We start from the raw sequence: 25,625 nt of genomic DNA, 5'->3' as shown, positions 1-25,625 counted from the left end.
GAAAGCACGGTTCAGATTGGCACGGATTATTTCAGTGTACTTAAAAGCCCAACGTGTTAGGTGGAACAGATTGACTAAGCTTGAAATGACATGACAGCAGACATGATGACTCAATTTATAGGAGTGGGTGGGTAAATAGGTCATGTTCCCTACCCAACACAGACTATCCCACTTTTCACTTTCAGCCCCTGCGCTTGTTAGTGAAGTCAGCACACAGAGAAATCAATGGAAACATAATGACAATGGATGGTAGTGGACCAGTGTTTGGAATATAACAGGTGGGAGGAGCTGTGCAGAGCTGATAGAGAACCCTACAGAGGTATGAAAAAAGTAGGCCAGAACACAGCAGTGAAGCAGTAATGGCTCTCTGTGGTTTGTAGTAGGCATATCCTGTAAAAATGCAACACTATTACTGAACAGAATTGGACTTCTAAATCATAATGAAGCCTGCAGTAATAACAGAACATTATCTAATCCCTGTGTGGACATTACATCATGCCAAGAAATTAATACTAGCCACCAGCCAAATGCTTAGCAAATACACTGGTAACAGGTAACCACAGGACTGTGTTTGGAAACACTGTTTTTAATAAAATATAGCCACTAAAAATAAAACAACCAAACTTAAAAAAGTAAACCAAACTCTTTGGCCTTGGTCAGACTGCCAGCCGTAATCCATTTTTGGCATTCCAGATTGTATCCACATTCATTTACAAAGTTTGGACAGAACATTTGGAGATGATTTGAAATGTGCTTCCAATTGGATATCTACACATGCATCTCAATCTGGACGCTGTAGATGCTCTAATTGGATTTCTAATACCCTTTTTTCACCAAAATTAGCACGTGTACACAGTTTTTTTAAACCTTAGTAAACCCTCTAAAAATAGGCTACAGACTCCTTTTCCATTGCCTGTCGACTTGAGCTGTGTACATGGCTCTACGGCAGACGAGTACGCCTTTTGGTTTTTACGGACAGGCCAGAAAACAGGTTAGTAAACAGCAGAAAGCAGCACAGAGGCCTGTAAAAATGTTACTTATTCAGTCTCTTTCTCAAACTTGGTGCAGACTAATTTACATCGATGTTTGAGCACCGCTTGGGCGTAGATGGATGATATATTGTGGTGGCATGTCATTGCAACTTGCCGGTAAAGGGGTTAAAATAAGTGCTTAACCTCGGGCATTGTGTTTCCAGATCAGAGCCAAATCAGAGCCAGAGCTGATAAATACCTGTCTACTGCAGAGTCATTTGACCCTGGTGTGAATACCTATTTTAACCTTTCCCATTACATACAAAAGCCAGATGTTAGCGGGTGTTAGTGGGTTTTTTGTGCAGTGGGAACGAGGCTAAAGTGTCTTTCATGTCGCCGACAACGCGACACACTCGCATGACGGAAGTGCTGAGCAGAATTCATGCTCCTACTTGCAGATCACTATGGAGGACAGCAGGGAAAACATCATATTCATACTTATAAGTGTAAAGGCTGTACTCCCTCTTTCAATGTGTTCATATATAGCGTTGCCAACTACTTCAAGTCACTAAAATATATGGGAATAGTGAAGCTTAAAAATTGGATAAATCAATTCTTAGGTTCTTGCTCTTTTAATGTCTCTTACGTTGCTCTTTTGTGCTCCTCATTTGTTCACCTGATTGTTTCTGCTTGTAGTTTCTGTTGCCTTTTCATTTAAAAATCCCTTTTCTCTCACGATTTTTAATATACTGGTGCCTCTATTGTTCTTTCTTGTATTAGATTGTGTTGTAGCATCATTTCCACCATTGTTACCAAAGTCTATCCTTTGTCTTTGTACATCTATTCCCCGACTTGTTCTGTATAGTTTTCTTGTGTTAAATTAAAAAACGCTATGAAGGACAACATGGAGGACAATAGTCCACAGGCAGAAGCTGAAATAAATTGAAACAAGTAACTGTGGCTTGACAGCATGATTGTTCTCATGCTGCAGTATTTTAAAGCTGTGTCACTGGTGTAGCTACACAGTTACTGGTGCCCACATCATTACCAAAGCGGACCATGCAGAGCCAATCTGATCACTTGCAAATAACAGTGCAAACAGTCTGTCGTTAAGATCTGATTTGAGAAACAATCGGATTTATTTTTACTTTGATTTAAACAGGTAATCTCATTGAGACACGGAAATCTCATTCTCAAGAGAGACCTGGTCAAGACGTAACAGCAATACCACACAAAGTTACAGACAAACAGGATTTGCCTGCGATCTGAACATAATATTTGTTTCTGTGTGTTTGGCTTTTTTGTGGAATTGCAGCCCCTTCCTTTTATTTTGAAAGGCTTCACAGATATTAACACATATTCAAAAACAAAAGGCAAAAATCCACCAGTGCTACTGTCAAGCTAGACTACTAAATTATTGTCATCCTGTCATACACACCCTTAAATTCATATAATTTCTATTGAAAACAAATGTCATGAACCACAAAAAAACGACTGGGCCCAACCGATTCCTAAAATCAGAAATGTGACTGTTCTCAAGAGCAGTGCAGCATCTTATATTTATTCTTCTCTTTGATTTGGGCTGCGAACAGTTAAATAGGAATGAACCGTGTGCAATATTCATGCATTCTCCAATCCTGCTGTCTTTATGAACCCATCAAAAAGGATGAAGAAGGATCCAAAAAATCCAAAGGCAGCACAGCAGAGTCCTTGCTGCAGTGCATGCTGTGTGTGTGTAATGTAGGCGCGCCTGTGTGTGTGTTTGTGGTGCAACCCTGGTGAGAAAAGGGATCTGGGGGATTTTGTGGTGGTTCTTCCTTCATCTCTGTAACAATTTATTGGCTGACTCACAAGTCCCACCTGTTTTTTGGCTGAACAGAAGATTGGTAGTGTGTGCTGTATGCAATGTGCTTTATGTATCTCTGTACTTGTTCTGCTATCCTTGTGAGGACCAGTTTCAGTTTTAAACCATCGTAGTGAGGACACTGGCACTGTGAGGACATTTCAGCCAGTCCTCACAATGTCAAAGGGCTGTTTGAAGGTTAAGAGTTAGGGTTGTGGGTTAGGGGCTAGGGTCCTCACAAGTATAGATATGTGTTGATGTGTGGAAATAAAACTTCTTTTCTAACTCAGTCCACTCCTGCAGCATCCACCTCTTCCCTGTCAATCCTTACACTCAGTACCCTCATAGCCGTCATAGCTTCTGCCTGAAGCTTTTGCTAGAATCTTCATTATGCAACACAACAGGTGTGCAGTGTACAGAGTTGGTCCACAAGTTCTGCATTCCAGCTCCAGCCTGTCTACAGTAGCAGACCACATGGATTATGTTACCCTCTACTTCATATGATTGTCAGGTTGTGCATTCTAAGAAGTACGTTTAGTGTAGTTTTCATCGATTATTCTGGACTGAAACTAGTGAAAAGTCTTCAAATGTTTTTGCCTTACAATGGTGTGTTAAAACTTCCATAGGATCCTGTAAAATTCACCTAAAACACCAGTCCAGGGAATACTAACAGTAAAATGAAAGCTGTTCTTGTTTGTACATACATGGTCCCATTTGAAAGGTGACACTATCATGTTTTTCCCCAACAAATAAGTTTCAGCACACTGGATACAAAGTTTTTTTCAACCTTCACCTGAATATTTTCTCTAAATAAGGTGCTGCAGATGACTAGAACTGGCACTTATTAGCTGAGAAATACAACGGGACCAAAGCATGAAGCCTCACACAGTCCGAATTTAAAGTAGATCACAGAAAAAAAAAATGTACACATGTTTTTCTAAGGTTTTGTCCAGGCGCTTTTCAAAAAAATAAAAAATAAAAGTTCTCAACAAGGACAGGAATGTCCATTCAGGAACTGACTGCAAAAACACTTACTGAAATCCTAAATCGATCAGAAAGACTGTTTTTCCTCCTAAAGACAACAGAGGAGTGATTTATTTATTATTTGTGCACATTAATAAAAGTCTGTAATGTTAAAAACTCCTCTGGAGGTGAGAAGTCTCATTGACTACGAGACCCATGAGCCATTGGCCAATCATCATTTGATAGGGGGGCGCCTTCATTTCAACATAGGCCCTTGTTGGCTACTGAGGGCATATGAACAACATGGAAGCTCCTATTGGCTCAAGTAAGGTGTCAATCAAAAGGTCAGCATTTTTACATAATAACTGAAGAAATTATGGATATTATGTGTAGAAATATGAAGCAATGCAAGGCAGTTTGTGCATATCCATGGATGTAATAATGTCTTTGGAGTAAATATTTCACTGGATTTCAATGGTCTGGACCTTTGGGAGTGTATGAGAACTGCATGTGGAGTGAATTTGTTGGCATAACATGGATCCTTGGGTTATAATAATGCCTCATAGGTAAGTTATAACTGTTATACTACTATACTTTATAAGTAAAGCACTTAAACACAGCAAATACAGCAGTTGTTTACAAGGCCCCATGGACCTGCCTTCAGTTTTCTTATCAAATATTTTCCTAGTTCTAATCCCATGTTCCTGTGTTAATTGCTCATTTATTTCTTAATATATGTCAAAAAAATGTGTTTCAAAGTCTTTTTACATCAAAATCCCTGTCCTTTATCTTTATGCAAAACCAAGTAAAATGTTTTGATGACTCATCCTGCACTCAAAGGTGTTAACAAAAGTTCATCAATTCAAGTATGACTTTGGATGAATAGCTAGCCACACCGCTCATATAAAACTGCACCTCAACACTTGTGAATCGTAGTAAACCATCTCTGATTGTTGTAGCTAACAGAGTAATATGAAAAGAGACAGAAATAGATGTGTGTTTGGTTATCAGTGGGCAAAACCTCATTTCCAAAAAAAAATGTGTTTGAAGTCAAATGCATTCATCTTTCCTTCGTTGTCCTGATCTCATGGTAGGGGAAGTGTCCATGGGGCCAACAGCCTACTCCGCTGTAGCTCCCTGATCATTGTAGCTACACTCTAAGCCCACCCACTTTTTAGCAGTCCAATCAAAAGTCGAAATAATTGCTTTAAATCCTTCTTGTAACTGTACACTGCTCAAATATACTGTTTCACTGAGAAATACATCACAGTACGAAGCTAAAGACACTAACTAATGTTTCACTGGGACTTTAACAAAGATCTTATGGGCCATTAGCCATTAGCTGGACTTTTTTAATTTACACAGAGAGATTCAATAATCTCCTACAAATCCTTATAATTACATGTGAGCTTTAGCATAACTATATGTGAATACCTTCTCTAATAGCAATCACAAAACTAGACACATTTTACAGTAACGCTGACTGACTGAGATGTACTGTGTTCTTTGAGTGACGGACAGGGGGATTATTACACAGTGTCCCTTGCTCTTTCATGGCTCCTCCTCCTATCGGGCCCTATAGTCCGAGATCTCTCCATGTGGGGTGCAGTGAGTCAGAGGTCATGCTTTAACATGATTGAATGATTGCACTGAGCCTTCTGCTACCGATTGAAGGATCAGTGCGAATGACTGGGGCCCATATCATCTTACGAAGGCTAAGTTCCCCAAGCTGCACAGCTGCTGTGGTATTTTGAAGCTCTGGTAATTTATTAAAAGTAGCTGCTGCAAGCATGCACTCATATTCAACAAGTCAGAACATGTTTGTCTCAGTACTGCTGGTTGAGATTTGTACCACAGACTGTAGGAAAATAAACATTGCTGAATGTCGAGGCATGACCTGCGTTAAGCACCATCATCCAGGGTCAATGTGTGTGTTTGCAATTGAGGAGATAACACGGGGAGATTAGGACATATTAACCAATGCTTTGGCAGTCTGAGGGCGCAGATTAGAGATGGGTGGCTGCGTGACACTGGCCTGTTGTGATGATGGTTTACGTGTGATCATCTGTACAGCCGAAGGACTGCCTCCCTGCCTGCCTGATTGCTACCCATTACATCATACTGAACATGCATCTGAGGCCTGTGACATCCTACTCACACACACCAGCTGCGCAGAGCCAAGAGCCAATCTCAGTATTTTCCCCATTATATTGAGGAGGCACTGATGTAAACAACCTGTGTGTAACATTCACTTCCATTTTTGCTTCACAATGTAGCACGCCGCCCTAAGAGAGCTCCTTCTCTTAGAGAGACAGAAAAATATGAGAAAGAGAAAATATAAGAGCAAGAGAGAGGGAGAGAGGAAAAAAGACAGCTGTGAATGGATGCTGGCCGGGCCTGATGAGATGTGCAATGTCTAATTATCTCTCCAGCCAGTGGATTAGCGAGCTAACACTAATGGCTGCCATAAGGCCGTAGGTCCCGGAGAACACACACACACACACGCACAAAGACCCACATGCATACACACACTCTCACGCAAAGCTCAAAAATGTGGATCAGACAGACAAGTGCCACTGGAAAATTCTCCTATAAAGAGGATAGATGTGCTGTGTTTTCCAGCACTTAAAGTTAAGGCGCTATATGATGGTTAATGATGCAACAGCAGAAGGCACTGAGGCCAGGAGGAAGCTTCTGGGAGGACATTTGGCAGAGGGGTCTGAGGGGCTGGACGATACATGGTCAGCTGAGTATTGGTAGAATTTTACTATGTTTGTCGTCTACCTTCATCACTGCAACTGTGTGCATATGGGTGCATGTGTGTTTTTATGTAAACATCAAGCAACCACCTCCAGAGCTAAAAAATGAGGCCAACATGCAGGTGCCAAAAACTGCAGTTCCTTGAATGGCCACTTAAGGCTGGCTCCAGAAGCAAGTCAGTCCCCATAGACTCCCAGGTTAAAATGCTTGACTTTACAGCAGAAATAAACATGTTTACAGCTTGGTACAAAAATAGTTTGGTCTGAACAGCTAATTTAAACATTCTGACAACTGAAGAAAGGGTGAATGTTTATGTAACTCACACATTTAGATGTTATTAAGGCTTACGCCTAGTTTGTGACGAGATGAAACGGTGTTAGAATGTTGCAGAGAAATGTTGATGCTGATGGCGTCACCTGCAACTCAGCTTGTCGAATCACCGGTGGCTGTTTTTCAAGTCAAAATTACCACAGATAGTGTGTTTGTTTGCTATGGCAGGTACTCTGTCCACATGGAGTCCTCTGTTTCCGTCCTCATGGTGTGCCGGTGTCAGACCATGGGTCGCTGCTGCTGCTAGCTGTATGTGCTTATCCCCTCCCACACGTACACATTCTCATTGACAAACTAATTGGCACTAGTTATTTATATTATTGTGGCATATTTATTATGAATACAGTCTATCTGATGTTTGTTTTGTTTGTTTTTTGCCATTTCATCACTACTACAAATGCAGCTGTAGCCAGTATCTCACTTTCACTATCCAGATTCATATTTTAAGAAGCAACAAATTATATTCAGCCACAAAATACGCCTGAAAAGCTGGAAATCAGAACGAAAGTACAGAGAGTTGTTGCATAGAGATGATACACCATCACATCTAGTTGCATTGGTGTGATCTGGCAGGTTTTTAGAACGTTGCAGAATGCCGCATTGCAAGTAGTTGCATGTTTTGACTTGTCTCGTCACAAATCCTTGGTTTGAACTCGGCTTTAAAGTTATGCCTTTCTACATATATTTCTTATCATTTCAGGTGATTAGCAACTAATTGTTGTGTTTTTGTTGCCTTAGAATGACTCGTTTGTATCAACATAATGAGCAGGTCCTCTTCCATGAGATCTGCCATGTTGTTCTACAGTAGTCCAGAAAGGACAAACCAAACACACTCTTGACATGACTTTTCCATTTTTGCATTGGCCACTGTAGTTCTCCTACATGTAATCTACAACATATGCCACTAAATCCTACACACTTGACCTTTAAGCGTGTTTCTTGCTTGCAGGAATTAGCATTAGCATTGTCACAGTTAACCACAGACTGCACTGCACTGTGCTTACCAACCTAGCAGCTAGTGTTAGTATTATCTCCACCCTTTCATCCAAATATGGTCACTTCTGGCTCCAAAAGTCCAAGATGAAGATTGTCAAAATGCCAAACTTGAGCCTTCAAAATGGAAGTCCACAAACCAGTGGGTGATGTCACAGTGGCTACATCCATTATGTCATGCATAATATAAAGTTAATTCCTATACAGAAGAGACTTGATTATCACTAAAATTAGGTGGGGAAAAGAGTGGATGCAGTATATCGATATTGTTATCAGTCATCAGCCACATAGGTTGTTATATATCGGATATCGGCAAAAAGTCCAATACTGCACATCCCTAATCCTGCCGTGTCTCACCAGCACCTGACAGCTGAGGTTTACCACACATGCAACGCCTCTATGTTGTTTATTCAGTCCAGTGCACCAGCCTGTCCCGCTTGCTCGCTCATATGCGTGCTGTAAAATTAGATTTGGGTCTGAGATAATGACTCGCGGGCCTCATGTTCACAGCATACTGATGTAAGACAACCGACTGAGGGTGTGTGTGTGCGTGTGTGTAGTGAGAACAACAAGGAACAACAATGCCGTACAGCACAGGGGCGTGACACTCTGCTGGAGCTTGTTGGAGGTGAAAGGCATGTCATACAGGCCAATTGACTTACTTACATCTGGGCTCATTTGACAAACACCTGCAGAGGGTAACGGAGGAGCACTGCACACTTTGGTTAACAATATGCCAGGAGGAGATGAAGAAAGGGAGAGGACTGCAAACTGAGGAGGCAGGAGAGAGCACTCTTTGACAGTTGAAGAATTATCATTTCATTAACAGTATGAATTTTTAATGTCTAACCCATCTATTGTTCTGGCTCATACAATAACAATGACCTTTAGCGATCACTAGCTATTAATGATGACGAGAGTATGATATAATGTTTGAGAAGATTGCTCTACTTTTAAGTATTATCACACTCAAGTGTTTTAATTAAATAGCAGCTTATCCTGTTTGAGATTTATCTGTTCAGACATTGATTTCATTTTGTTTTTAAGAAGATCCATGTGATGATGCTTGTGCAAATCCTAAATTTGAGTGCGAGTAAGACATCTGATTGTTTTAAGCAGGACACATGCACACAACAGCCTGTATTTCAATAAAATACACTTGTTTTGTCACTTAGATGTAGAAGGCTGTAGAGGGATACGGTTATGCAAACAGATCAGGGGTGAAACAAGATTCTGCAAACAGCCATTATAATACATCATCCTGATGATTAAATATATAACTTGGATGCTTTAGCTATTTTTTCCACAGTCGCTGCTGTTCCAAAGTTGGGGAGGAGATTGCAGAGCACACAGATCACTGAGTCGGCATTAAATTGACTAAGGCAACTGTGGAATACCCTGGACACTTTCCAGACATTTAACCGCCATTGAGAAGGAAGTAAACAAACAAAGTGAGTCTCTAGTGCAGCACACAAGAAATACAACCAAGAAAGGGAGACGGGGGAAGAAGACAAACACTGTCTGGCTGGCACAGCATTTAAGAAGGCTGGTGTTACACATCTGATCCCATTCTTGACTGAAGGTTCTTGGATGTAAGCTGACCAACTTTTCTCCAGCATCTGGCAATAACACTATTAGAGCAATTAATAACTTTTATTTAACAGCTGATTTAACACATCAGTTGGCAGCATATCCTTGCATATAAATCTTGCTATATTTGTTTTTAAGAGCTTCTGGCAAAGGGCCTGCCGAAGCGGAGTGTGCCGAAGTCAGACAAGGTTGTACAATTGATATTGCTCTGCTCATGTGTGGTACCATTACTGTGTCACTTGGGTGGCAAGCTAGCAGGTGTGTCCACAGTTTTTTCTGTCATTTGAGACTTACGGCCAAAATACATGGGGCATGGACACAGCAGGACATGTCTGCTGCAAAATGCCCTCAGCAAAGTGCGACAGTTAGGATTAACTGAAGCTGCTACACTGACCACGGAAGCTGCGCTTGCCCTCGCAGACACAGCACAGCTCAACGCTATTTTTACACAGCTGGTCTCTATTTTTTCGCGGCTGTGCGGCCCTTCAACAGGTAAAAACTAGGGCTGAGCGATATGGACAAAGATTCATATCTTGGTATTTTATATATAGCAGTATTTTCTACAAAATGGGCTACTTGTTCAGTTGCAAGTCAAAGCCACTTTTGAGATGTCATTCATAAAAACAGACGATCAAAAGAAAATATCATCAATAAAATAAATAGCAGGGCTGTATGTTAACTTTTTGCACATAACACTGGAGCTACAGAAGTTTAAAGGTTTGCAGCACAGGACATAAAACTATAACATGACTATAGAATTATTAAGTAGGTCTAAATCCATTGCAATTTGGACCAATTAAAAATCTTTGGTGGCGGAGTTAAAAAGTCATTCTCCATGGCCAGGGAAGGAACGAGAGACACTTTGTCCTCGTTATATACGTCCTGTATATGAGATTTCTGTGTTGTCGCTGCATTTTTTTTTTTAACACATCGGTCACCTGCATCGAGGCGCCGTCTCAGTGTCACAAAATAGACTACGACGATCCACCTCACAGATAAACTAGCAAACAAATGCTCACCTGATATGATCCAGCAGCTCTCCCAGACATGCAGCACAGCACTGTGCTGCATGCGTGCTACTGTGGTAATTTCATTCATCTAACAGACTGGTTTAGCGTAGCACGTACAACATAAAGACCCGTGTCTCACTGTAGACTAATTAACAGACAGATTAAACAGAGGAGCAGCTCTGTGTCTGTTAGTGTTGCTGAAGAACTTGTGAGTGAGTGAGTGGGGCAGAGCTGTGCAGAGAGTGTGAGAGAGGAGGGATGCACACTGGTATGTGTTATGTAACACAACTTGACCCTTTATCGATATAAATCGTATTGTCTGAATCTATATGTTGTTTGAAAATATATCGATATATCGTACATGATCGATATATCGCATCGAGCCCAAAACACACACTGCTTTTCAGATGCTTTGGTGTCGTGATTGTCCGCTCAGGGCTCACGGCTCGCTAGTGTCCTCCATTTTAATAGCAAACAACATAACATTACTAGCGTAGTTTACTGATAGGTCAACGGGGCCTACAGCAACTGTTGGTTTTGCTTATGAACTGTAGGTTTTGAGGTCGATCAGGTTATCATAATTCAAATATTAACTACATTGAACAAATATTCATCTTTTGAATAAAAGGTGACAGCCCTAATTACTACACAGTATACTGTCTGTATGTGGAGGAAGGAACAACTTTTCTGGTCCTTAATTTGGGTCTCATCAGGCTCCCTGGAAAAGCCAAGACCTCTCGGTGGCTGGCAGGCGACATGATGGGAGAAATTGGGTGTCTGCATGAATCCTAGCCAACATGAGCCCTGGCCGGCGCGCTGGCACATTACTCGGTGCCCCCCTGAGATGACACATGCAGGGTCTTTACATAACCCCGCCAGCACCCAATATGACCCTCAAACTGTCTGCATGTGTCAGCCAAGCTGGCCTGTTGTTCTCTGGGTCTCTGCTAATGGGGTGCTGCTTGGGCAGATCTGGTGTCCCCTGCCCAGTAATTAGGAAGTCTACAGAACCTTTATGGCCTTAAATAGTCCCAGTGCAATGTTCGCTGTCCTTTTTGACAGTCTTTAAGGTCAGGTTGCCAGAATTTAGTATTTTTGATCAATGGAGAATTCAATCACTATCACTGAGATTCCAGTGTGATCAGATTGACTGACATTCGGGTTGATGTGATTTATCGTTGTAGGCTTTACAGACAAACATGCTTGGTGGAACAGATTGTCCAACCTGACAACATCTGGACAGGAGACATGACCCAGCTGACAATAGTGGTTGGGTACAATGGAAAGGAAATAGGGAGCAAACCCTGTGTTCATTCCTTTGTTTTATTCTATATTCAGGGCCAGGGCAGTAGAGCCTGACTAATACTGGACACTTAGACAGATAGACAAAAGGACATGTGAGACCAAAACTAGTGAGTCACCTAATGTGTGAATTCCCTGAATCTTTTGCTCCTGGCTGGACCTCAAGGATTTCAAGAGACTCAATAAATATAAAGACGATGAGTAGAACCAGTAGTTCCCTTTGTTTTGCCATGTTTTGTCATTGATTTAAAAAAAAAATGCCTGATACAACCATAAATTTTCAATCTGTGAGAGAAGATATCATCATTTGCAAAGCCTGTGTCGTAGTGTAGTGCTGGTGGCCAGTAGCAGTGCTGGGTTTAAACTGTGTAATGGCAGCAACTGAAAGTTTGCTGATCCAGCAAGGAGTCTGGAGATTGTGCTGGCTCCATTCAGGTTGCTGCGGCTGCTGACTTGTCTGTCTCCATAGCTGCTGTTCGCTTCCCTTCTCGTAAGGTGGTGTGGAGTGCCGAGGAATGAGGCGGAAGACACACTGTGATTTGAGGCCCTAACATTAGTTGCGTCAGTTACATAAACATGGACTTGAAGCTGCAGCCGTGAGCCTTTGGTTCTGGTTAGCATAAGGCTAAAATATTAGCAACAATTTCTCTACATCTATGAGATGCTTCACCCATATTGCCATGTATTTAATTTTTTTATTGTCAGACTTTCTTTAACACGGCTGAAAACAAAGCCAAGAGGGGGTGCAAAAGTCTGGTGTTCCTTTAGTCCACCTGAATAACAATATGGGTGGCACGGTGGTTAGCATTGTTGCCTTACAGCAAGAGGGTTCCTGCTTCAAACCCCGGGTGGAGGGTTCCAAACCTGGGTTGGGGGAGCCCTTCTGTGCGGAGTTTGCATGTTCTCGCCATGTCAGCGTGGGTTTTCTCTGCGTACTCCAGCTTCCTCCCACAGTCCAAAGACATGCAGGTTAATTGGTGACTCTAAATTGGCCGTAGGTGTGAATGTGTGCATGAATGGTTGTCTGTCTCTATGTGTCAGCCCTGTGATAGTCTGGTGACCTGTCCAGAGTGTACCCTGCCTCTCGCCCAATGTCAGCTGGGTTAGGCTCCAGCACTCCCGCGACCCCCAACAGGATAAGCGGATACGAAAAATGAATAAATTAATGAATAGCAATATGCTCATAGTTTATTATACGTTTTTTTGCCCAATGATGCCTACCCAAACTTTAAAGATACAGGAAAAAGTTTTTGGCAAAGCTGACATTACACTCAGAAACAACTTGTTAAAGTATTAGGTTTAGTAAGACGAGAGCATGGAGACCACATGAGTGTCTGTGTTGCTCCCATCTATGCTGAGTGCAGGGAGGATGCTGCGGTTGATGGATGAAGATAACAGAAGGTCACACAGGTAGCAAAAGACAGCACTGAAACTTTGCAATGGAGATTTAAAAAGCAAATGTTTAATATGTTATGCAACCGAAAAACAGGATTCAGTGTTTGTTGACATTTATGCCATCAAATACATTTCTTCTCCTTATAATTGACGCTATGTATCTGTAATCTCTATCCCGGCAGCTGTCTGGAGCCACTTTGCAAGACTCCTATTAATGTGGTGCTGACTCAGCAGTGTGCCTCATTGCCTCAATTAAATAGCTTAACGCTTGTTCACTCCGGGGAAAACTTACACCCCTGCTTGTGTCACAGTTACTACAACCTGACTACTCTACCAATCGTTCCTGTTTAGCTCAGATTTAGAGCCGCCCTGTAGTTACACAGGGATTCTACTGAATGAAACAATAATGCAGCATATCCATTAGTTACATAAACTGGGATTTTAGGGTCAAGCTGTGTAAAGGATGGTCATATCTGAGCGAGGCAGTGAAAGTGATGGGGAGTAAAGCTGCTAATGTGGACATGTGGGATAAAAACACATGATGCATTTGGCTATATGTATTATATAAAATGGGGTATTACTTTTGTGCTGTACCTGCATCTCATTCACTAGTATACAGGAAATATTACTTCTTGCACAGTCCATTAGCATAAGGCAAATAACATAATTTATTAAAGTCATCTTCAAAGCATCCATTATACAATATGACATATAATACCATGCAATAAAGGCCTGCCATTCACGATTCTGATTGGTTTAAGATACTTTCCAATATGTTTAAAAGACATGTAATGGCTGACGAATGTAGACACAATATTCATTCACAACAAAGCCATTGACTGTATTTGTGAACAGAACAGTTCCGGTGGGTTTGGCTGTCGCTGAGTCTGCCGTGAGGAGAGGACCTGGGATGTGGAGGCGAATACGAGAGTCGTGCTAATTAAACAGACAATGATGGAATGTAATAGGCCTGGCAACTTTACTCTGCTTCACTTCTCTGCCGGTCTCCAGAGTAGTTTCTCATTAATGTTGTCATAAACACCCACTCCTGCTGTTTGTTTATGCCTTTAGTTTAATCCCCAGTGAAGCCAGAAATGAACACTGTGTCAGCATTTCTGCCTAAATCTGAGGAAATAAGTATTTAAAAGTTGTGTGTGTGTGTTATGACATGAAAAGTGAGCATGTTCAAGTATGCAGGTAGATGCCAAGTATTTTGCACTTGCAGTAGAAAACACATGCGAGTGTTGATTATATGCGAACTAGGCTAATAAAACACTAGTCCTTCATATGTACTGGATTATTTGACATAAATGACTGTGGCTTTAATTCTTGCTCTTCTTATTATCAGCTGGTAAAATAAATTAAAGAAACACTATGTGGCCCTACACAATAGTGTTATTCAAGCAAGATCACTTTGCATTTTTTCCTTTACCTTACAGTGGCAGGACTATCATACACTTTTTATCATACAATATCTACCCTTTTTAAAAAAAAAAAAAAAAAAAATGAATTGTTGTGTAGTGTGAAGTCTTCTTTGCAAGACCTATGTCTGTGAAAAGCACTATAAAAATAAATTTTACTTACTTACTTACAGTTTATACACATCAAGTAGGAATTATGCAAGCTGAACTTGTGTGTTTTCATAAACAGACAGTAAACAATAAACAAACAGTTAACTAACAGCAGACATTTCCTGCTAGGTAGCAGATGTGGAAGCGTAAAACAGTTGCGTTGTTATTTATTTATTTTTTCATTACTTGTTAGACTCAAGAAGCAGTTGGCCCCCAGGTATATTTACATTATCTAATCTGGCCCCTGTTAAAATACATTTGGATATTCCTAATATAGTGGCATCTAGTGGCGAGGACTGCAGATTGCATCCAGCTGAAGCTTCTCCTGGTTAAAATTCCTTCAATTTTTTTTGTTCAGACAGTTTTTACCAGGAGCTAAATTATCCTTAGAAGTCTCTTCCTCTCAAAAACTCAAACCAGACCAGGTGATTTAAACTTTTAAATCATTTTCACATAAAACTGTGTTTTTCTGACGCTGCTGTGTCAGAGGGGTTGCTAACCATGGTGGCCATCACAAAAAAGCTAAAATGTGATTATAAACCAAAGAAAACATACTTATATTATATTAAACTTCTGCCAATATATCCCCCTTAATCCTACACACTGGACCTTTAAACTCTGTTCCCCCACTGTCTGAAAACATCGATCTGTATTGTCATCTTTAGGATGCACTTTTATTTCAAAAGTCTGTGTCACTGTCAAACACCGGCAGGCAGATGGCAAGCAGCCACGAGACAGACAATGAGGATAACGTTATATACTCAGGAATAAATCAGCAGTGTGGAAATATTTTGAGGAAAAAAGGGGTAAAGAGACAAAGCACATGCTTTGTGTTATAGGTCGTTGTAAGGGCATCTCACTCAGCTAACTTCTCACTGCTGCAACATTAGCTGCTCTGTTTCAACAATGTTCAGCTGAAAAAACATGCATGCAGACTGAAATGTAATTGATCTGTTCTGCTGGGAGACACTTAAACCAGCATTGAGTAAGAAAAAGTATAAAATAATACATGTAATTTGTTAAGGTATGAGTGGAGGAAAGTCTGCTAGCGGCTAGGCTAATTTTTGGCATGTAAACATGCTTGAGCTAATAATGGGTGACAAGCAACAATCAATTGACATGTCTATGAACCCTGACAGTTGTTATTGAGCTGAATTTGATACCTTTGTTAAACAATGTTATTAATCCATGTTTTATGGCTGTTGGGAGAAGTTTCACTTCAGGGCTTTAAGTCAGATAGCCCTGAAGTTTTAGGAAAAAGATCATAGTTTGTGTCAAAATGAAAAGATTTCTTCCAGAATGGTCTTTCTGGCAGAAAGCCCTGGAGGCTAACTTATTCCTAAGCTGTTGTATGTGTGTTAGTGGAGTCAGTATAAAGTAAAATAACTAATTTTTATGGCAAAAGAAAGGGGTGGCAGCTTTTTCTGTAATCGACTGTTAAATGGGCAGATGATATTGTCTTATGTTGATCACAGGCCCCTGAATTGCATCATATTGAAATCGTATCGTGGCAGACTTTGTAATATCGGCAAATATCGTATCGTTGTCCAAAGAATCGATATGATAACGTATGGTGATGAAACCAGTGATTCACACCCCTAACTCAGACTACACGCTAAAACCTCAGTAGGTTCCAGAATGCACTCTTCCAGGCAAACAGAGAGGTCAGGTAAGCACAGCAGAACTTACAGTGCTTATGTGACATTGACACTCTCCTCCCAGCCTACTCTCTCCAGGCACCAAATCACATTATCATACACATTATTTATTCATGCATAGTCTATTTATGTATTGACTTAGACAAACAGAGCTGTTGCTTTCATGCAGAAAGACTGCGGAGGAAAGAAAGAAAATTAAACAAGCTGTTATTGGAGCACGAGTGCATCCTGAGGCTGCATGTTTGTCTCTTGTCAACATTGCAGTAGTGTGCAGGACTCGGTGAGACACTGCAATGGGATACTCTGTTATAAGGAGACGCTGCCCCCCCCCCCCCCGAAATGTAATTGCGCTGTGTCGACTTTGTGGTGAATCACCGCCATGCATTTTACATCGGGTGTGGGAAATAGATGGGGCTACTACTCATTCCTCTTGCACTCTGCTTACATTTTCTTGGCTGAGTGGTCAGCAGATGAGTTATTTTGTCAATAAGTCTGAAACAGATTAGATAGCAGCCTGAATGTCGAGCAGCACAGGTGCCGAAATTTATTCTGCCTGTAAGAGACGTATCATATTGCTGATTTCATTACACTGGCTTTAGATGGTGCATCCTAGAGTTCACGGTGGGTTATGACAAACACAACAAAGCTTTATAATGGCCTTAGGTTGAACCACTTGTCCTTAAAATGTCCCTGCACTTCCCTGCTCATTATGATGAATTACCAGTCTCAAGCAAGTTTCAAATTTCTGCAAGCTATAGTGAGAAGAACATAAACTAAAGGCTACAGGGTTGGGAGTCAACCCAACAATTTATTGTGCTTTACTAAAGGTCAGCGGTAATGTGAAATATATGTGATTTGCAGATAAAGGATAAAACAAGCCAAACCCCCATTGTGACACTTTAAAGGTTAGGCTCACAATTTTCAAGGCTGTTGAAAAACAATAATTAAGTGCCCTTATGAGCAATAAAATAATGTGCCTCCAATGTGAGCGCTGTGGCACAAAATCCACAGCTGTTGTGGATTCCAAAGTTTATCTGAGGCTAGCGTGAGGCCTCAGCCATCTGAGTTGACTAAATAAAGTAAATATCTTATAAAGCTTTAGTCTTTTTAGTGTGAAATTGACCAATTTGTGTTACAACCCTTCCATTACAGCTCAACAGGGGCAACAAATTCTCACTCTGACCTTGTCACATATCAGCGTTTGGTCATGGAATTTCCACGTCCACATACGACATGCAAGGTACCCTGGGTGTGTTTGTTGTTGATGTTCTGGGACGCTGTGTCAAGTTTTGCCTGTTTCATGCATTGTCTTCTTTCAAAATACACTTACGTTTTCACAGGAAATGTAACATTTACATACAGACACTTTCAAAATAAATATACTACGTCAGTACAACACTGCGAATTACTTCAATAACTAACACACGTGGTTAGGTTTAGGCAAGAAAAGCATGTGGTTGGGTTTAGGTAAAAGAACAGGGTTTGGCTTTATAATCTTACGGGACACAAACACTGCTCTTGCGGGTGAAAGTCAGTGGTTGTTGGACCCATTCAACACCTCTTCCGCCTGCCCTACTCGAACTTTCTCTGCCTTAACTTTCATTCTTGTCTGGCTGCGTTTCCCTTTGACACCACTAGGCACTGTTAAACTAATATGGCAACCAGTCGCGTGTCATGCCGATGTTAAAGGACGGCTTATTGCGTCAGTGTCTGACACTGCAAGTCACTGCCCAAGCCCCGAATTTCAACTGACTTCGGAGTGAGACCGGGTTGACAAGGAAACACAAAGAATTTTTTTTACCGAAAAGACAGTAACTTTGGAAGTTACCCACATAAATCAACCAATTCAGACAGCAGTGAATGATTGCAGTGCTTATAGGGGCAGTGGACTATTGTTTTAAGGCAGACTTGAACCTATCATTTAAAGCCGCACTTGTTAATATCGCCATGTACTGTAAAATTTAAGTGATCTTTTCAGTCTAAATCACTAATGCTGGTCTCAAAATAAAACCAAGTTTGGGTTTTAAGTTGTATTCTTGAACCTGAAGACAGCTAGGTCAACTTTTAACTCTTACAGATCAAATCTGAACCCTGAAAACTTGTCAAAAGATTCACTTGGGACAGCCCCAGCCATTTCCATCATTTCCTGTAAATGTTTAAAAAGTAAAAGAGTCTAAATATCCACTGAACCTTTTGCCAGAATTGCAGTATTTGGCACAGCAGGCTTCCTCTAACTTTCATCTTATGCATCATCTGACCCTAGAAAAAATGAGCGATGCTACAATAGGCTCCGCCCTAAATTCCTACACCATTTGGTAACCAGTTGTGGATCAGGTAGAACAGATGTTCGATGAATTTCAACCCCCCATTATTTGTTTATTTTGTCTGTATCCTATTTACCACTGAACTTCTGCTTTTATATGTCATGTTGTAAATGTGTGATGATGCAGTGGGCTACAGTTACTTGTGGGATGGGATGTGACTGTTTTTTGTATGATCTGAAAAACTAATAAAAAAATACTTTGTGTTAAGAGACAGGAAGAGCTCGAGAGAACGAGATGAGGATTCATCTCATACAAATGCTCATATTACAAAATTATCATAGATTAATGACCACCTTCAGCTCTTTCCTCTCTGTGACATTTTACTTCTGTGATGCAGTCAAATTTCTAAGTCGTTTGGCATTTTAAAACTTGTGTAATCTAAACCCAGCCCACGTGAGACAAAAGTCCTCTTGTGTAAGTCACGGCCAGGACAGCCTGAAAGTCAGTGCAGAGGGAGTGAAGATACTTCTTGTTAACAGTGAGTATTGCAGTTCAGATTTGGGTCTAACTCAACTAGTAAAACACGTATTCCTTGAGTTTATCTCTCACAAGTGAAACATACACATACTGCTCATGCCATATGCTTCTGAGCTTACACCTCTATATGGATATCTGTCTGTCTGTGTGTACATGGCATAGCCTGGAACTATAAACACAAAGTCTTGCCGTCGTCTGAATTATGGATGGGCTATTTACACAGATCGGTCCCCTCGGGCACCATCTTTTGTTGCTGTGAAGGAACGAAACAGAGCCAAAGAGGGAGCAACAGAAGCAGAGGGAAACAGGAGAGAGTGGTTTGAGAATGAAGAGGAATCGAGAGGTGGTGACACCGAGCGAGCCGAAGAGCTTGTCGAGTGTATGTCAAGATAGAGAACAAAACTGATAGACAGCCAGCAGCACACGCCGACCTGAGCACGGAGGAGGCGAGTCCAGTGCTCTCTCTGTCTGTGCTCTTACTCCCTGCAGCTCTACAGAGATGAACTGATATGATTTGAAGTCATCCTCTGAGGTGGCACAGTGTGCTGCTGATGTGTTGTGCTGTCAAGCAGTGACTGGTGAAACCAATATCTTTGTCTCAGCCACCTCGGTGTAGTGCTGGGATCTGCATCAGAGGAATTAGACTCAGAGGAAATGATACTGCGGATAACTGACTCCGTCAAAGTCTTGTTAGATCTCGCCTTAATGTTTGTACCTTTCAGAGCACCTGTCACTGTCAGCAACACATGTATAGCACGTCAACAGAACAAACACGTTGGAAACACTGCTCACAGTATAATGGCTGTCGTTATTAATATAATCTAACCACACAGGGATAAGAGACAAGCAGCCAGAGTTGCTGACTGAACAGTCTGTGCTGCAATCCACCGTGACTTATAAACTCTATTTAACATGAAGCTAAGTGATCTAATCCATGAAAATCATTAATAAGTGCAACACAAAGCGGTTGGAATGTTGTTGCCATGGCAACGGTGTGACAAGGCTGACTTTCCTGCACAGATCTCTCAAAACATACAACCTTCTTGTTTTTCATTGCATATCAAACACCTTTTTTTTCCAGCAAAGAAAATTGCAAACATCTCCTATCTCACTGAGTGTATCTGGTGTTTATGTTACTTACATATGTCCGCAGCTCTGTGTTTTAGGTGTCTCTTTGTGTGTGTAGGACCTGTTCCACACATGGTTAAATACAGTTTCCATCCGCATCATGCATCAACATTAATGACGTCTTCATGAACAGCTTACGTAACAGCTGTAGTCTCCCCTCCTTCCTTTGTAAATTCAGTCACGTCCAACTGGAGCTGCAGCCAAACTGAATAATACATCTGTACTTTTCAAGCCAGACCTCCGCTAGTATTCCGCTCCTTTATCTCCCTCTCTCTGTCTCTACCTCTCTGTCTTTCTCGATGTCCTTCAGCGGGCACACAGACACCTATCAACAGGTTAACTGATACCTAAAGCGCAGAGTGTCCCTCTTTGAGATGCAACATAGCAACACATTGCAGGAAACATATCAAGAGCGAGACAATTCATATCTTACCTATCAGGGAAGTCTGCAAAGGAAAGCAATTTCTACAATCTTAGCACTCTATTGAGGGATAGATGATAAATGAGGCAGTCAAAGAGACTGAGTGCCAGACAGTGCAGGGTAGGGAAGCATGCTTGGAGGGGATTTATCGTCTGTTGTGCTTTACTGCGTGTCCTAACTGTACAAACGCTGGTAGCATATTCAGCACGCAGGCGTATCCTCATGCTGCTACAAGCGCTAAAGAAGTAAATAGAGGTAGGGGTAAAGGTGAAGCAGTTGCAGCAGGGTGGGGGGGTAGGAAGGAACTAGGGAAGCACTGAGAGGGTAGGATGCAGCCACCAAGACCACAGAGCTACAGGCAGAAGCATGGGAAGCAGAGGGAACAAGAGGAGGGGGAGACTTGCTGACTTGCAGTCTGCAGCTGAACAGATCACTATTTAGTCATGAATATGAAACGTTTCAATCTCACATTGTCTTCAGGACAGCAAGATGAAAGAGTTTCACCTTTTTTTTGTTCTGTGAGGCCAGTTGAAGTGGAGGCACACACTGAAATTGCCCAGTCATTGAACTCATTAGGGCGGCAGCTGCCTCCATCTATAACCCCTTTTCTTTTTGCACTTTGTTTTGGTCTGTGCATGCGCCTCAGGGTGGCGATGACCGAGTTAATAGTTTGGGGTAGGGAGGGGTGGGCAGGAGCTACAGATGCTATGCTCCTCACTCAGTCCAACATAAGAGATGTGCAGGCAGACACACACACTCACTCATACAGTCCAAACACACCACACTGGACAGGAGCAGAGGAGCCCGTAGAGAGATGCCCTCCTACAGGTTCTCTGCAAGCAAACATGCCCTAAGCATTTAGTCTTATACTATGCTCAAACACGTACTCACACTTCCGCACGCTCACACACGCGCTCGTGCACAAACACACACATGCTAGAAAGGGGCAGAAGCACACCAGATGCTCTCGAAAAAATGGGACAGGAATGAAAGAGAACTTAGTCTGAAGGGGCGGAGAACTATCAGTTCACACAGAATATGAGAGAGAGGGGAAAACAAGATGGGAGTGGGCAGGGGATACGAGGAGCATCGGCAAATCAAAACAAGGAGGGGGTGCGAACAAACCTTCGGGCTCTGTGCTCTCTTTGTGGACGACTTGCTTCAGCGGGCAGCAGAAGATTTCGTGACACTTAGCACGAAAGGGGGACCCTTTACTCCTTATATCCGCAGAGTGGATGGAGTCCTGCCGTAACATAATGTACTCCTGGGTACCTGGGGCAGCGTCATCCTGGACTGCGGTGGTGCCATAACAGAATGAACTGGGGTTAGAAAGCTCACCACACACAGAAACAAAACAAAAACAACAACAACAGCAAAAACACTAGGCAGAAACACAGGCAAATAAAAGGACATCACATGTTGGCAACAGCTATAGCTTTAAATAACAGCAATACAGGCCCAATCCCATTTCATATTTTTACCCCTACCCCTCGTCTTCCAGTGTCACCTTGCCCCTCGGAACAGAGTTATATCGGTAACGTCCTCTATGAAATGGGACAACCCTTCAAGACCCTGATACGTCATTGGTGTGCTGGTATTTATGTAAACAGATGAGACGAGTGTTGCCGCTCATTGCGAATATGCCATCTTCTACAGTGGTGATTTCTCTTGTGTCGGCAGCCTTTTGCGGTTGTCAGGACGCTTGGATTAATTCATGTTTCATGCTATTGATCATTCAAACCAATCATCAAATAAAAAAGAATACTGCTTCATTAACAGGCAGTCTGTAGTGATATTAGAGAAGCAGTAACAAGTGCAGCAACTTTGCTGCTGGACTTTTGTTAAATTTTAGGTATCATTACTGTCAAACAGGGTGAATGCGACATGCGAGTATGTCAAAATGAAGGAATGTCAGGCACAAATCAGCAATAATAACGTAATGTTAGCTAGGTCGTAGGCATGAAACGATCCATCGATCTGGAGCGATATATCGATTAAATGATCAACGATCCAATGTCATCGATGCAAAGTGCAAAGCTTCTTCTATAACCGATGTGTTAAACGGGCACACAATACCGTTTCATATTGATCGCAGGCCTTTAAATCGCGTCAAATCCAAATCGTACTGTGGCAGACTTTATAATGTCGGCAAATATCGTATTGTTCTCCAAAGAATCGATATAATATCGTATCGTGATGAAACTGGGGACTTACACCCCTACTAGCTAGCTAGTTAGCAATCGAGACATCTGCCAACCAACGTTTGTTCTGTTATAAAGGAAAGGACTGTAATACATCATGATACTAAGATAATCCGATTATCTGAATTTTAAAATCTTTATCAATGAAGAAAATACAGTTGTCGGTATCTTTTGTCTCTTGTGCAGCCGATGATCTAGCACCCTAGCACTTCGCCCTAACCTTCTGTCCCAACAAGGACGCCCTACCGCTGGACATGAATGCACAAAACGGAGGGGTAAGGTCTACGTGTTAAGCGCGAGGGGTGTTTTGGGATTGGGCCATAGTGACAGAGAGAGAAAGAAGAGAAAGGAGAGAGGGACAGAAGAGAATCAGAAAGAAAGATCAAGAACACCAAGTTCACTAAACAACTCAAATTAAACACAACCAACAACAGTGGGGGCTGCGTTAAATATATCCTCGGTCGCTGAAAGGGAAAAGTGATAACATAACACAAAGGAAAAGGGGAAAGGAAACAGTTCCATGTTCAAGATCAGTGTTATGGCAGGCTTTTAGCAGACACAGAACCACGAGCTGCTGCACTTTAATGAGGCGACAGTAGGGCCCGTAGAGGCGTAAAAGGTTGTGGGATTGCAAGGCAAGCGTGCAGTCTGCTTCTGTGTATTACAAGTCAGCGTTACTGAAACTGAGGTCAGATGGTGGTGAAGTATGGCCCCCCTATTCACCACATAACCACCCCATTTACTGTATGAGTGGGCAAGCAGATGCAAAGGCATGCACAGGCCTCCAGGTCACTCTGGAGCGGCCAGATATGCTTTCATGAAGTCATGCTCGCTGTACGTGAGAGCTTCTGTAACATGATGTGTGTCTATAGGAATTCTGTACTGGGATCCTGTGAAAAGCCCTGTGTTTCTGTGTGAATGCATTGGATCTATTGCATCTGTCCTCTTCTGGGCACAGTCCCTGCTTGGCTTCGATCATTGACCTACTTTCTCTGTGTTGATGGATTAGCTACAAGCGAATCAGCCCAAATAAATGGTATTTTCTGTTCCTAATGGATTTGAGTGCCATGCCTCTCTCTGACACATTTACTACTTAATGAAAATGACTACAGAGAAGGCTATTAATCAGTAGCCACTATCGAACCACCACAAAGCTTAATCCCCCACGCCAGCCATTTATGACGTGTGACCCAGCATAATTATTTTCAGTTTAGCTAAACTCACCAGAAAAAAATGGCATCAGGAAGTGTTAAAAATTTACACAAGGAACTGATGTCCCATTTTCACACAGAGAGTTTGTTCTTGATGACCCGATATCCACTCCGCTCATACTGTGATAATATCACAATCTTGTGCTGTGGTAAACCTCAGCCAGTTTTATTCAGAAAGCTGAATGGACCACAGTACCGCCTCACTTTCTACTCCCCGTACAGATACGCTAAACTACTAAATATAAACTAAAACATTATGTAGACAGACTCCCACACACTGACTTCCATGTACTGTATTTTCACACTGAGTGCAAAGAGTGTCTTCTTCACAAAAATACGATCAGGAAGCGCACATTTCTCTCGCTTTGTGTGTCGGACACAAACAGAAACACACACAGAAAATATAAACAACACCACATGTAGTGGGTCCAAATAAATGTGTTAAATTGTATTTAAAAGGACAGGCAGAATTAGAAGATACTGCAAATGTACAGACAAAGCTGTGCGGTGAAAAGCACTTATTAGAATTAAAGGTCATAGTGATTGAAAACATTAACACACATCTTCAATTCATGTCAGAGCCTAATGAAAATGTACTGGTTTATGTAGTATTTAAATATAGTTTTTATGAATGAAACTATTCAACTATACTACTCTATTGACTGCTGATCAATAATGGGACCTGTGTGGGTGCAAAGTCACCAGCAGCAAACTACAGTAAATTTCTGCTCTGTATTCATAAACCCGACACACTCACCCTCACTGGAGCCAACTAGGAATGAAGAGCCCAAACCATTTACTGCTGACAATTGGCTGCAGGTTTACTATCATCTATAAAAGCCTTTTACACACATAAACATTGAGAGACGAATTCACAAAAGGCGCAGCTTTTGTGGCCACCAAACATGCACACATAAGACAATGGGTAACTCTCAAAGCACCTGCAAAGGGTGAAATGCACCCAACTGCGCTGCCAGGCAAATAGCGTCTCAATGGTCCTGTGCGATTTGCACCTTTTTATATTAGAGTAATATCCAGATATTTTGCGTAAAATTGTAACCTTTCTTTGCGACTTAGCTTTATTGCAACAACAGTCCAATTGACCCTTCGCTAAGTCCCCCTGGACACAGACTGACCAATCACGTAGCATCAGACCGGCTCAGACCAGGGCCTGACAACAACACAGCTGTGCTGCACTGACTCTAATGCAATTGTTTTAGATTTCCTTCATTTTCAGGCTGGTTTTGTGGATTTGGAGCTAAATGTTGTGCCTGAGGCACGTCGTGTATTAATGATACTCGTTACCTGGAGAGGTTGGAAAATAATATACGTTTCTTTCATAGGAGCGAAGTCAAACACAGTTCATCTGCACACACTGTGATGCCACACAGCTGGTTCAATATCAGCAAAGTTTCCCTTTATATTCATTGTCTTGTGTGGCGATCAGCAGTGATGTGGTGGTTCACTTTGACACTGT

The 25,625-nt window shown here is 41.8% G+C and overlaps 1 protein-coding gene across 3 annotated transcripts in view; it reads right to left on the bottom strand.

Moving 5' to 3' along the window:
• fgf13a (fibroblast growth factor 13a) overlaps positions 1 to 25,625 on the bottom strand; it is a 146,961-nt gene that overhangs the window by 58,540 nt on the left and 62,796 nt on the right. For 2 of the 3 annotated variants that reach the window (XM_050042906.1, XM_050042905.1), the window contains exon 3: positions 21,862 to 22,029. The exons of the other annotated variant lie outside the window; for it this stretch is intronic. In XM_050042906.1, coding sequence (XP_049898863.1) covers positions 21,862 to 22,029 — 168 coding nt within the window. The remainder of the gene's footprint in view (positions 1 to 21,861; positions 22,030 to 25,625) is intronic. 3 annotated transcript variants of the gene reach the window in all.

This window comes from Epinephelus moara, chromosome 4, assembly GCF_006386435.1.
Source record: "Epinephelus moara isolate mb chromosome 4, YSFRI_EMoa_1.0, whole genome shotgun sequence".
NCBI classification, from domain to species: domain Eukaryota; kingdom Metazoa; phylum Chordata; class Actinopteri; order Perciformes; family Serranidae; genus Epinephelus; species Epinephelus moara.
The sequence above is the reverse complement of the archived record's forward strand: the minus strand, read 5'-3'. Positions and strand labels throughout refer to the sequence as shown.